The following is a 13469-nucleotide window of genomic DNA, read 5'->3' as shown; positions in this document are numbered from 1 at the left end:
ACAAACACAATATATTGCTTTTATGAATGTGAACAAGTACGAAAGATATATGAAAAGTATATGAAAACGAATTGACTAGTACTTACTGGTACAGTTTAAGAACCAGTCATTGACAAGTCTTATCAAATCTAATCCACATCTAATGCACATCCAATCTAATGTCTATGATTTCTTTATTTCACTGAGTGTATAGTCACCATATAATATTATGCACTAAAACCTCACGTGCCAACGACCCTGCTGTGGCTCAAACGATGGGGCACTGTGCTGCTACACCGGGGAGCCGGGTTCGATTCCGGACAAGGTCATTTTCCGACCCACCCCCATCTCTCTCTCCCAGTCGCTTCCTGTCACCATCTCACACTGTCCTGTCAATAAAGGCGTTTAAGCTTCTAAAACAATATTTCAAAAAGTAACTTGCGTGCCAAACCCTCATCTTAACCCTACCAGGCTTGTACGAAATTCTGAATTGAAATCCAAAGTAATGGCATAATACGAACACTAGGTGGTGGTGGAAGCAGCCCAACAGGTGCCGGGAATAGACACATACTGATAAATATACAGCACCATCTAGTCTTCCCATTTTGTCATTACCTTGATTTTTTTTTTATTTAATCTGCACCACCCATTGAGAGTACATAGTACACTACCACCTAGTGTTCATATTATGGCATTACTGTGAATTTCAATTCAGAATTTCGTACAAGTCTGAACCCTACAACATCATCATAATCCTAAACCTACTCTAACTCAAATGTACGAGTGGTTGAAGTACACTATACTCATAGTGTAGAGACCCAGTACTCAACACAACATAAACATACAGTAAATAACCAAATACAAAGATCCCGCCAAGCTCTCAGTAGTTTTGATAGATGTCATCCTCTTCATAGTCATTGTCTATACCAGTTGAAGTATTCTTTAAGTTGTCCACGTTTTCATAGTCATCATCCGAATCATTTTCTGCACCTCCTCCGCATTGATGGCCGCTGTCAGCAAGCTCCACTGTGTTCATGTAGATGTTGTCATCTGCAGGTGTGGCATCTGGCCTGCCATCGTAGGTGTTTACAGTGCCAGATACAGCTACAGTACATTGGGAAACAGGAAAAACATGATAGCGTTACATTACACTTAGTGATTGTTGTCATCCAAAGTGACCAAACCAAATGTACAGTGATAGCTACTGTAGGAGGCTATGTGAGGGTTAGGTGCCTTGCTCAACACTCAGCCATGAATTTTGGGTGAGGGACACCACACGCATGCTTCATTCTGGTATGCAGTTTGTTGCTGTAACTGGCTGAGCTGACAAACTCATTATTTTGTAACTGAGTGAAACATACTTCTGAGTTCTCTTTGTCACCCTCCCATGTGTTAGTCAACTAAATCTTAACGTTACTCAGTATTGCTTGAATGAGCTCACTAGGGTTCATTTCAGACTCACAGGGAGCAATAGTTGCCATGGGCAGGCTGTCCTCATTGGTTCCACGCTTCCTCATAGCCAGGTAGATGACAGCAGGGATCACAATGAGGAAGAATAACCCACAGACTAGTCCAGAGGCAATGATGGGGACCAGGGATGCTGGAAGAGAAAGGATATTCAAGCATTCAAGGATATTTATTTGTCAAGTACATAGAGACACTTCATGTCACTTGTATTGAAATGCATGGCCGGTGCAAAACAAGTGTGCAGAAGAAGCGTGCGTGCGTGCGCATGTGTGCGCATGTGTGTTCAATCAATTTAATTAGGAGGAATTCAGTAAGCAGATGGCATGAGGAAAAAAGCGTAGCTCTGTGACAGCACAGTCGCCTTCCAGATCTCAGTTTTTTTAATAGTCCTGGGTGTGATTGGTCTTTGAGAATATGTTTGTGTTAGCATGGCATAAAGCAAAAGATATCATTAGACTTTTGAGACTTTTTGAATGTTGCCGGGCAACATCATGATTGCCGTTCATTTCCTGACGGAACAGGAGGTGGCTTGCGGTGTCCTGTGTGAAACGCAGAGTAGAACAAACTGCCCAAGACTTGGCGGAAAGACTTCTGTCTTCTTGCTACCACCACGCCACGCCCTGCTGTGTAAGAGGCCTAATTCAAATTCTATTGGATTGTATCATCACCTTATCATCACCTTAAGACCTAAATTAGTTATTTAGACAACTTTGCTAGTGAGCACAACAAGACAAAACATTGTAGGCCTATTCTCCATAAAGTAAGATCTCCCACCTACCTCTGACAGTGAGTGTTAGTGGTTCGGACTGTGTTGAGTTGAAGGTGCGGCTGGACACTGTGACCTGGTAGACACAGCTGTAGTTGCCCTGGTGGGAGTGCTCTATCTCAGGGATGTAGAAGGAGGCTGAGTGGTTGAGGGCGCTCTGAGTCCTGGTGCTGTTGGAGGCGTCCGAGAGGAGGTGGAAGGAGCCTCCTGGGTACTGGGCTTCAGTAGAGCAGAGGATGGAGAGGCTGTGGCCCCTGGTCACCTCTGGCCCCTGAGGCCCCCAGAACAGCCCTCCATCTGGGGCAACTACAGAGATGTTGGGCTGCACCAGAGACACTGAGGGGGGAAAGGGGAGGCAGGTTAATTTGTTTTATTTATTTTATTTTAGATGTATTTAAACAGGGAAATAAAATCACATTGAGAATAAAGTTCTCTTTTACAAGTCCAATCCAAATTGGCTCCAATTGGCCAAGGCGGCAGCACACATTACATTTACATTTACAGACAGGACACAGACAAAACAGAAATAAAATTAATATGGATGAAGAGATAAAATTACACAATAAAAACCATAAAATAATAAACATAAAAGGAGATTACAAGATTAAAAGCAAGTGCAGACAGATTTAAAAGTGTCATTAAGATAGGCTTTAAACTCAGCTACAGACATAAAAACAGAGATTTCTGAAGCTCAATCCAGTGAGTTGGGGCACAATGAATAAAAGCAGTTTTACCAAATTCTGTTTTAATTATGGGGACATTTAAAACAATGTAGCTACTTGAGCGTAGCTCATAATAGCTCATAAAATCATCAAAAATGTAATAAATACTCAAGATGACCACACTCACTGGGTACAGAAATCCACCCATTTTCATTTTAAGGTTGAAGTTAAAATGTAACTTAAAATGTATGTGAAGTTATCCTATGACTCATTTCCCTACGTATTAACACAATTTTCCCGTCATCTCACCTGCCACAGTAATTTTGACGATATTACTCAAAGGGGAAGTGAAGTCTCGTCCAGACACTCGTGTTTGATACTGGCAGTAGTAGGCTCCTTCATGGATGAAGTCCACCTGAGGAATGGAGAAGGTGGCAGAGCGTGTCGAGGTGCTCTTTGTGTCTCTGAATGAGCCAGAGCGCAGCTGCAGGGTGAACGTCCCACCCAGGTGCTGTGCGGAGATGGAGCAGCTCATCTGGACTGACTGACCCCAGATCAGAGATGCACCAGACTCCAGTGACAGACTGGGAGTCGGCAGATTCACTAGAATAGAAATGTAGAGTGAGATGCTTCTAATCAGCTATTCACACAAACTCCCTGTAAAAAAAGTTGTGTATATCGCAGGTTAACCACTACTTTGGATCAATGTGTACACACTGTATTCAATAAATGATCCACACATATAAGTCCCTCCAAAAACGATGTTAAACAACGATTTTTGTTGTTTGTTGTGGCAAATGTGGGTTTAACCGTAACTTGGTGACTACGTCAGACGAGGCCATCTGTGAACGTTCTAATTTTATTTGCCTGGAATTTTACATAGGCCTTAGGTCTATAATAGAGATCGCAACTACCGGTAATCGTGCGGCTTTTCTCACACAGGACACTGTAAAAACTTCCAAATGATTTGGTAACTTTTGGCCAACTAGTTTTAGTAGAAATGCTATTCATGCAGGGTTGCAAATTCTGCTTGGGCCTATAGACTAGGCCTACGCGACATGGGCTTCTTTTTTTAGTCCCTTCATATTTTTGGGCTTGCTTTTAATCATTTTTAATTAACTGCCAACATCGTGTCAGCTAAATGCAATAGGCTACCTAAATTACAAACAGCACAAACGGGTCTCTTGAAATTATCTGCGTAGCCTAAAATGTGGTGCTATTCGCTCGACTGTGGAGTGACTGTCCATGGTGCTGAAATCGCGTCAAACTTTTCCTAGGTGCAAATCAGTAGGCTAATGTATAGCACCCGAGTCAATGCCGCTGTTGTAAAAATCACATGGCCTATTTTCAATTTCCTTTGACTGTTCTATAGAATATATTACATGCAACTTCAGTAAAGGTCACCCACATGCGTATCACAAATCAATAGCCTAGGTAACCCACGCGGCGGCGGGACTATTTCGGTTATATTCCTTCAAAAAAAAAAAGTCAGAGTGTCACAACAAAACAAACAATCTTTCAACAGCGTTAGCTGGAGCCTTCGAGTAGGCCTAGAGCCTTTTGGTTGTATCTTTTCAGTCTATATTTGAAGGGTCTATTTGCAAAACGGTGTAAACGACAATTTTTGACTTTTGCATTTTATTATTGGAAACGACTGTTCAGACGTCATTTCATCTATGTGCAAATTATTGGCATTCAAATATTTTGACAACATACTTTTTAAAGCTATCTAAAATGACTTTAGTTGCAAAACGGTGTATCTGTCAGAACACTTTATTTGCAAAACGGTGTATTCGCCATAACACTTTCTTTGCAAAACGACGTTGCATTCTATTTGAATCTCGGACGACATGAGAAGCGTGGGGAAACTGCGCTATACTGTCCTAACTTACCATCAGTCAGCTGACAGCAATAAACAAAGAGGATCTGACCGGAAAAATAACTGAAATTGTGCTCACAGCACACGACGACAAAGTAGGCTATTCAAATTCAACTGCAAACTTCGTCTTTTATGAGCTCCATAAGCAAGCACCATCACGCACGAGGCAGCGGAGTTCAACAGCTGTAGACCTGCAAACGTGAGTACCAACATCGGAGGCGTTTGGGGTGGAGCCGCGGTGAAACCAGTGGCTGATGTTAAACGGAGAGAGAGAGGGAGAGAGAGAGAGAGCACCACAGACTTTATTGAGAATAGCCTACCACGATTGGTCCAAGAGATGGGTTTAAACAGGCGAGAAACCCGCGAAAACGGCGAGTGTTGAAGTTGTGTCCTCGACTCCGATGATGGGTCTACTACCATGCCGAAATATCGGACCGACAGCTGGGGACGCGCGGCCAAAACTGCCGTGGTGCGTCGCTTATATCGCTTTGCAAAGAAAATAAGTATGTTCGGTAATTGTGTAAAAAACTACCTCATAATTTTACTATTTCATGTATCTGATTGATTATTGTTAATCAGGTATTGTACCTAGGGTTCCATGCGTTCATGAAAAATTATTTTGCTAACTGGTTGAAGCTGTTGGGCAGAATGACGGCAGATATGCTGCATGTGGGTATCAGTTTCCACTCATTTTTACCACTTTTTTGACCCTAACTTCATAATAATACGTAATACATTTTCAAAACATGTGTCATTTGCCTTCAATTAGCTCAGGAAATACTCTGATGAAAAAAAAATGTGAATGAACATGATAGTTACTGCCCGGTACAAAAATGTCAATTTCCCAAAATTTTCCAAAATGGAGATACACCGTTTTGCAAATAAACCCTTCATTTCCTACTACGCGCGTTGGATCCACGTTTTTAGATGCGTCCCAGAGTCCCATAGGCTATATGTCTGTCCGTCCGTCCCTCTGAAACGCGTTCTTCAAATTGTTCCCTCCTGTGTCCACAAGGTGGGAGAGTTGACTATTTGGCCTGGAGCACGCAGCCGATTGCATTGTGAGACAAGTGCAGCGCGAGTACAATGCAAGTGCTGGTACATTGAATAAGAAGCAGTGATAACGCGCCAGTTGCCCTAGCCAGGACAACTGAGGGGGGCATTCAATTTTCGGCATTATTTTGCGTTTGGGCCGTGGGAGGCAACTTCGTTTCGTTTTCACCAACACCACTGTGAAGTGTGTGTCACTATGTTCACGGTCTTTACCCCCTTATGAGACTTCGGTCCGAGGATGTCAAACGTGAGGGGGGGCACTTCGTCATGTTGTATGTATGATAGTGTCACGTTGTGCAGCTCAACTATTTTGTTTGTCAGAAACTCGCGGCAATGACAATGAAACTTGGTGCTCGAAACAAGTAGGCAAATGCGCCATTTGACATACAGCGTACTGATGTTCTCTGACATATTGCAGGGGAGGTTCATTCGTTTTCTGCTGACGGCCGCGTGGACCGCACAGGTGCTTTCCGCTGTGCCCAGACAGATTGCTTTGCAGTCCTTTGAATTTGATCATCTCTGGCACTCTTACAGAAGCCGACTGCTTTGTACCTTGCCGTTAAAAAGCTTGGAGCGAATGATTCACCCAAACGGTTTTATTTATTTATTATTTGTCGCTGTTTACATTCTTTCCCTGTTAAGATCTGCTGTGTTTGGACACTTTACTCCACCCTGCTGGCTGGCTGTTGTACTGCCACTGTTTTTTCTTGACAGCTCTTTGTTTTGGTTTCTCATGTGCCTTTTGTTTTCATGGGTTACCACGCCCCCTTGCCACACCTGTTTCCCCTCATGTTATTATTGAGTGCAATTAGTGCTCTCTGTTGCCTTGGTTTTTGTGTTTGTTGGAGTGCTATTTAAGCCTTGTGAATCCATAGTTCTGTGTCTGACCACATCTGCCTGTTTTTCTGATGCCTGAAGATTTCGTGAGTAACCTAAGAATCTGTTCTGGACTTTTGTTTTTTGTTCATGGACTCTGAATTGCTTGAAAACCTGTTTTTGGAAACCTCTTGGATATTTTGCACTGTGATACTGAAACCTTCTATTTTTTGAACCTTTTTCTCCTGTATTTTTGATGCTTATGGACTAAGTACTTTGCTTCTGAAGATTGGATCTTCTGTGCCTTTTTGTTGCCTTGGATTTTTGAGACTTTTTACATTCTACTGATTTTTTGAGTTTTGGACTGCCAGTTTCTGTTGCCCTGCTTTTGTGACTTTTTGCTTGTCAAAATAAAAGACACTCAACTCTGATCTGCATTTGGGTCTCCGTCTGTAACCCTTACACTCCCACTTGGACATGATGCTGAAATGGCGTGATAGACCTACTAAAGGTTGATACTAACAATGTCTCGTAATTTGTAGTGTAGGCCTACTTGAAATTTGAAATCACATGGTAGTGTCAGGTTTTTCTCAGGAAGAGCCCAAATGCAGCACACAAAAAATCCAGGGAAGGTCAGGGGTTTATTAGAACTCAAAACTCGGAACAGAACAAAGCTCAAGGAACGAGAAAAAAAAACCCACGAGGGGGAAAAAACTATCATTAGCCTACACAGAACACGGGATAACAGTTACAGGATACAGGGATAAACTTACAGGTTTCACGGACAGCGATTCGACACAACAGGACAAATTGATTCCACGCAAGACAATGGAAACACAGGGCATAAATACACAGGGTCAATTACAAAGTTGCACACGATAGGGCAGAAGACAACAGGGATCAGGTGGCAAGAGAACAAGGAGACAAGTAGACAATGACAGAGATAACAGAGGGCAGACGAGCAAACGAGGAACCAAAATGGGACAAATCAAAGCCAATAACAAAAGGACACGAGCAGGGCAGACGATAGGACAAGACACAGGTGGAGACAATGACCAGGGCAAACGAGACTAACTAGAACAGGTGAGCGCAATGACAAACAAGGTAAGCAGGTGCAGACAGTGACTGAAGGCAGGCATGGGTAACGGGAGGATAACAAGGAAGCGAGAAAAGGGGCAGGTACCAGATGGAAACAATCAGGAGAACTAAGCAAGGCAAACGAGACAAGAGGACCAGGTGACACAAACGAGGGGTGGGGCAGAACACATGACAGGAAAACACAAAAGCACATGGACAGAGAAGGTGACAGGTCAAAAACGTAAACAAAAACACAAGGAAACCCATACAGAGCACAAGGGGGGAGAGACATCAAAACACAAGGGTCCAAAAACAAGACATGTGGGTCCGGATCCTGACAGTACCCCCCCCCTCAAGGGACGGCTCCCAGACGGCCCAAGGAACGTCCAGCAAGTTCAGGTGGTGGGCGCCTGGCCAGAGAAGGGGTCAAACAGGTAGGGGTACAGAGTTCAGAGCATGGGACAGGCTCAGGGCAAGGAACAGATGAGGCGAACCGGGCAGGCTCGGGGCATTGGGCAACGTCAGGGGGGCATGCAGAGGGCAGGGCAGAGGCAGGAGAGCGAGCGGACTCAGAGGGGCAGGTAGACACGAACGGAGGAGGAGAACAGGAGGGTTGGGAGGATGGCACTACAGATTGGGGAACACTGACAGGAACAAACACAGGGATCTTGACAGGCACGGTGACCGGGACAGTGACAGGAACGGAGACAGATATAAAGACCGGGACGGGCACAGTCACAGTGACATTGACAAAAACTGGTGAGCGGAAACGGGCCGAACGTGCTGGAACACGAACAGGGACAGACACAGGAGTGGGAACCTGGACACAGATGGGGACAGACACTGGGACGGTGAGTGGAAGAGTAACTGGGATGGTGACTGGCACAGGAATAAGAAGGGTTTCCGAAAACACTGGGTTGGGGTGAGTAGAGGGAGCGAACTGGGTCACAGGGGGCGGTGCAGGCTGGAACACAGGGGGCGGTGCAGGCTGGAACACAGGGGGCGGTGCAGGCTGGAACACAGGGGGCGGTGCAGGCTGGAACACAGGGGGCGGTGCAGGCTGGAACACAGGGGGCGGTGCAGGCTGGAACACAGACGAAGACCAGGAGGCGGGAGCTGGAGCACACTGGGAGGCGGGAGTTGGAGCAGGAGAGGCGGGAGCTGGAGCAGGTGAGGCGGCGACAGGATCTGGGGAGGAGGCGCCGCCGACTGGAGCTGGGGAGGAGGCGCCGCCGACTGGAGCTGGGGAGGAGGCGCCGCCGACTGGAGCTGGGGAGGAGGCGCCGCCGACTGGAGCTGGGGAGGAGCGACTGGAGCTGGGGAGGAGGCGCCGCCGACTGGAGCTGGGGAGGAGGCGCCGCCGACAAGAGCTGGGGAGGAGGCGCCGCCGACAAGAGCTGGGGAGGCGCCAACAGGAGCTGGGGTCAGCAAGGCGGGACCAGGAGTAGGCCAGGCCGAACCAGGTGCTGGAACTGGCGAGGCGGGGTCCGGTTCAGGAGGGCCAGGAGCAGGGGTGGCGCCGTCAGGAACAGAGGTGGCGCAGGCAGGAGCTGGGATCAGCAACGCGGGACAAGGAGTAGGACAGGCCGAACCAGGTGTTGGAGCTGGCGAGGCAGGGTCCGGTTCGGGAGGGTCAGGAACAGAGGTGGCGCCGTCAGGAACAGAGGTGGCGCCGACAGGAACAGAGGCGGCGCCGACAGGAACAGAGGCGGCGCCGACAGGTACAGGGGTGGCGCCCACAGGAACAGAGGCGGCGCCAACAGGAACAGAGGCAGAGCAAACAGGAACAGAGGCAGAGCAAACAGGAACAGAGGCAGAGCAAACAAGGAGAGGATTGGGTGGACCATCAGCAGGAAGGCCAGTTACGAGTGGCGCTGGAAGACCGGCAGGCGGTGTCCAAGAATCAGGTGCTTCACCCGCCAGGGTCTCGGTTAGAGTGGACGCATCATCCTCCAGGGGTTTGGCTTGGGCAGGTGCGACAGCCTCTGGCTCTGGTGCGCCCAGCGGTGTAACATGTGGGTCCGGATCCTGACAGGTAGGCCTACTTCTCCAAATTCAAGCTTTCGAGACTCGCACTCTGAGGCAAGCGCAATTGTAACCCCACCCCCCACCACCCCCCAAATGAAATTTTTGGCATAGTTCGAACACTGGTAGGCTATTTTACTGCCTCACTGTCACATGGCTCCCTGTAGCGGTCATGATATAATATTGCCAATGATATTTATTACATACCCGTACGGCATAACTCAATCATACACCGTACAGAATGCAGGGCTACCGCTACTGCGGGCTACTGAATGGCCTCGCCTGACGTCACACAATAGATTAGAATTCTTTTGAACATGTTACTGAAAATACACACTTTTCCCCATTATATTTCATTTTCTGATGCCCTGTTGCATGAAAAAAACGATGGATAATTGTTGAAGTGGTAGAACTATCAGAGGAATTCCATTATTTTGAATACAAATTAACCTGAGATATACACTTTAAAGGTGCACCGTTGTGCCAGTGGAATGCTGTTGTCACTGAAAAGACTTAATTACCACCATACTACACTACCGGTAACATGAAATGTTTAACATGGGCCTTGTTTAAATCATCACCATAATTGGGATGAAATGCCATGTGCAGGACTCTCTACAACAGTGTGTTGATCACTTGATCAGAAATTGGATTTCTTTTTAGAGCTTTTGCCTGTGACATAGGTGTGTTAATTTAATATGCATTTCTATCAAAGTTCAATGTAGAACAATAAAAAAACAATACTGCTGGGTTATAAACATCAATTCAATTAGACTTGACATCATATTCATGCCTCTGTCTGGTGTCGGAGGCACATTTTCCCAGTTGGCAGCCATACAAGAGTCTGTGTGCAAGTCACAGATTTTTGTTTGAGCTATACCTTTTGAATGTGCACGAAATTTGACCAGATCTTATGTGCTAATACAAAGCGCACAAACTACTTAACTGCTGGAGGCCTACGCGTTCAAGATGGCTGCTGATCCATCAGAGTCAACACTTTGGCACGGCCTTTCCGACCTTTCTTCTTTATTAATTCCTAATTATTACTTTTGTAATATGTGTATATGATATGTGGCCAAACACAAACAAAATTCTTCATGATACCTGTTACGCTGACAGTACTACTCTGACGGGATGTGAAGTCTCTTCCAGACACCTGTGTTTGATACTGGCAGTAGTAGGCTCCATCATGGATGAAGTCCACCTGAGGAATGGAGAAGATGGCAGAGCGTATCGAGGATCTCTTTGTGTCTCTGAATGAGCCAGAGCGCTGCTGCAGGGTGAACGTCCCACCCAGGTGCTGAGTGGAGATGGAGCAGCTCATCTGGACAGACTGACCCCAGATCAGAGATGCACCAGACTCCAGTGACAGACTGGGAGTTGGCAGATTCACTAGGATAGTACATGAAATAATGTCATATGCAGCTTTGGCCAAGTTACTAAAAAACTGTAATGCATTACTGATTACATGTTACTGTCTTTTCATAATAATCCTTTACGCTCCATTACACTACTTTTGCATTACTGTACTTTAGTTACTTTCACCAAAAGAACTGTAGGCCTAAATGTATATCTGGCAATTTATTAGTGTAAATCAAGCTCATATGTAACTGAAGTTATTTAGCATTGTAGCTAAGTAAATATTACAGATTTTTTGCCCTGTAATGCCTTACATTACTGCATTACAGCAAAAAGTAATGCATTACAATAATTAATTACTTTTGAAATGCATTACTGCCCAACACTGGTCATATGACAGTAGTTGGGCTACAGTATGTTGGATGAGTGAAACTGTCTACACTAATAATCATGTAATATATGTTTTCCCACATATTGTCTTATTCAAAGAAATGCATGCACTTATTTATAGTTGTTTAGGTCTAACCTGACTAGACATTAGACTCTTTTGGAGTATGCTGATATGTGTACTCACCTACGGTGATGGTTATGGAATTACTGTGTGTGGAGGAAAATGATGGGATGGCACATGTGTAGCTGCCCTGGTCAGAAGAACTCCCAATATTAATACTGAAGGTCACATAGTTCTGTCCGGTGGTAGACTTTGTATTTATGGAGGCTCCATTTCTGTATAAATGGATGTTGTTTGTATTACAGATTCTACTGCTTTGACATTTTAGTAGAACCGTCTCTCCTGGTGAGACTGCTGAGTTGGACGAGGTGCGAGAGAGCTGCATCTGCATGGTGATCGCTGCATACAAAGAAGACATGATTACACCATTAGGGATTCGCTTGATCCTGTTTTAAAGACATTTTCCTTTCGAATTTATTTATTAAAGATGATGTATATATTTACTCACGTTGAAGGTTACAGCTGACCCCTGCATCTTCACTATGTCCACAGTTATGGATGCTATTGTATGAGCAGCTTGTCAGAGAACACTCAGTACCTGAGCAGCTGACTTCATCCATCAAAATCGCTCCGCTCCCCTCACCATAATAGGCTCCTCCTGGGGCACTGATTGCACTGCCACACCCCAGCTGTCTGCACACCACTGCAGCATCATCCATGCCCCAGCTATCATCACACACAGTTCCCCACTGCCCAGAGAGATACACCTCCACTCTACCTTCACACCGATTAGAGCCACCCACCAGCCTGATCTGGCCACTGGCTACAGAGAGATGAGAACCACAAGACAACAAGAGACAGAAAATTTGATACTGAGAAACAATTAAGGTATAAAGAGAGAGGGACACAGAAGGATTGTATTCATATATTTTCCTTCTAATTCAAAATGTACAGTATTTACAAAAGCTGATGAAATACTTCCACTCACCTGGAAGGCAGCTGACCCCTGCATCTTCACTATGGGTACAGTCATGGCTGCTTTTGTATGTGCAGCTTGTCAGAGACCTCTCAGTACCTGAACAGCTGACATCATCCATCCAAATCGCTCCGCTCCCCTCACCATAAAAGGCTTTTTCTGGGGCACTGATTGCACTGCCACACCCCAGCTGTCTGCACACCACTGCAGCATCATTTATGTCCCAGTCATCATCACACACAGTTCCCCACTGCCCAGAGAGATACACCTCCACTCTACCTTGACACCGATTAGAGCCACCCACCAACCTGATCTGGCCACTGGCTACAGATAGATGAGAGAAATACACAGAGAAATAGCACAAAAGTTGATTTTGAGAAACAAATAAGATACAAACACAGAGGGGCATGAAAGGCTGGTATTACTGTACATGTATACTAGGCCTGTAAAAGGCTGTCATTAAAGCATGTTACACTAAACAATACAGGATCCGTCAGTAACTTCTAGTTCTCTTATGAGTCGAATTTTGTTCGACATCTCTTTATGGGTTACATCCCACGAAGCACCTTTGTAATCACTGCCGAAGCCAGAAATCTGTGAGGACCCATCATTGCCGGGCGTCGCCCATGCGTTGGGTCATCTTTAATCCTCTACGCTTTCATGAGCACACCAGAGTTCGCATCAGCTTAACTGTCCACTTATAAACGTGCCTGGCTCAATTACGAAGTTTTTCAGCTTTCTCATCACTTTCCCCAACTATCGCTGTGTCAGTGGTTATAGTAAGTGTGGCTGTCAAGCCTTCCACAATCTTGTCACCGAGCCCTATCGCACGAGATGCGTTGTGTTTCCACTAAATTAAAATAATCTATAACGGTAATGGTGCCGTTACGATGAAGCCCCGTTTTTCGTGGTTGGGCCACACTTCCGCGGCCAAAGTATTTGAATGGGCTGTCCGACTC

The 13469-nt window shown here is 45.6% G+C and overlaps 1 protein-coding gene across 1 annotated transcript in view; it reads right to left on the bottom strand.

Moving 5' to 3' along the window:
- Window positions 1–280: 280 nt before the first annotated feature.
- Window positions 281–13469, bottom strand: part of LOC134453799 (uncharacterized) — a 58455-nt gene continuing 45266 nt past the window's right edge. The window contains exons 4-11 of the mRNA XM_063204547.1: window positions 12523–12823; window positions 12043–12357; window positions 11658–11933; window positions 10829–11116; window positions 3184–3477; window positions 2225–2548; window positions 1442–1579; window positions 281–1083 (exon numbers count right to left, since the gene is read on the bottom strand). Coding sequence (XP_063060617.1) covers window positions 860–1083; window positions 1442–1579; window positions 2225–2548; window positions 3184–3477; window positions 10829–11116; window positions 11658–11933; window positions 12043–12357; window positions 12523–12823 — 2160 coding nt within the window. The 3' untranslated portion in view covers window positions 281–859. The remainder of the gene's footprint in view (window positions 1084–1441; window positions 1580–2224; window positions 2549–3183; window positions 3478–10828; window positions 11117–11657; window positions 11934–12042; window positions 12358–12522; window positions 12824–13469) is intronic.

The sequence above is a fragment of the Engraulis encrasicolus genome, chromosome 8 (genome assembly GCF_034702125.1).
Source record: "Engraulis encrasicolus isolate BLACKSEA-1 chromosome 8, IST_EnEncr_1.0, whole genome shotgun sequence".
Taxonomy (NCBI): domain Eukaryota; kingdom Metazoa; phylum Chordata; class Actinopteri; order Clupeiformes; family Engraulidae; genus Engraulis; species Engraulis encrasicolus.
Note: the sequence above shows the minus strand (reverse complement) of the source record. Positions and strands in the feature narration are given on the sequence as shown.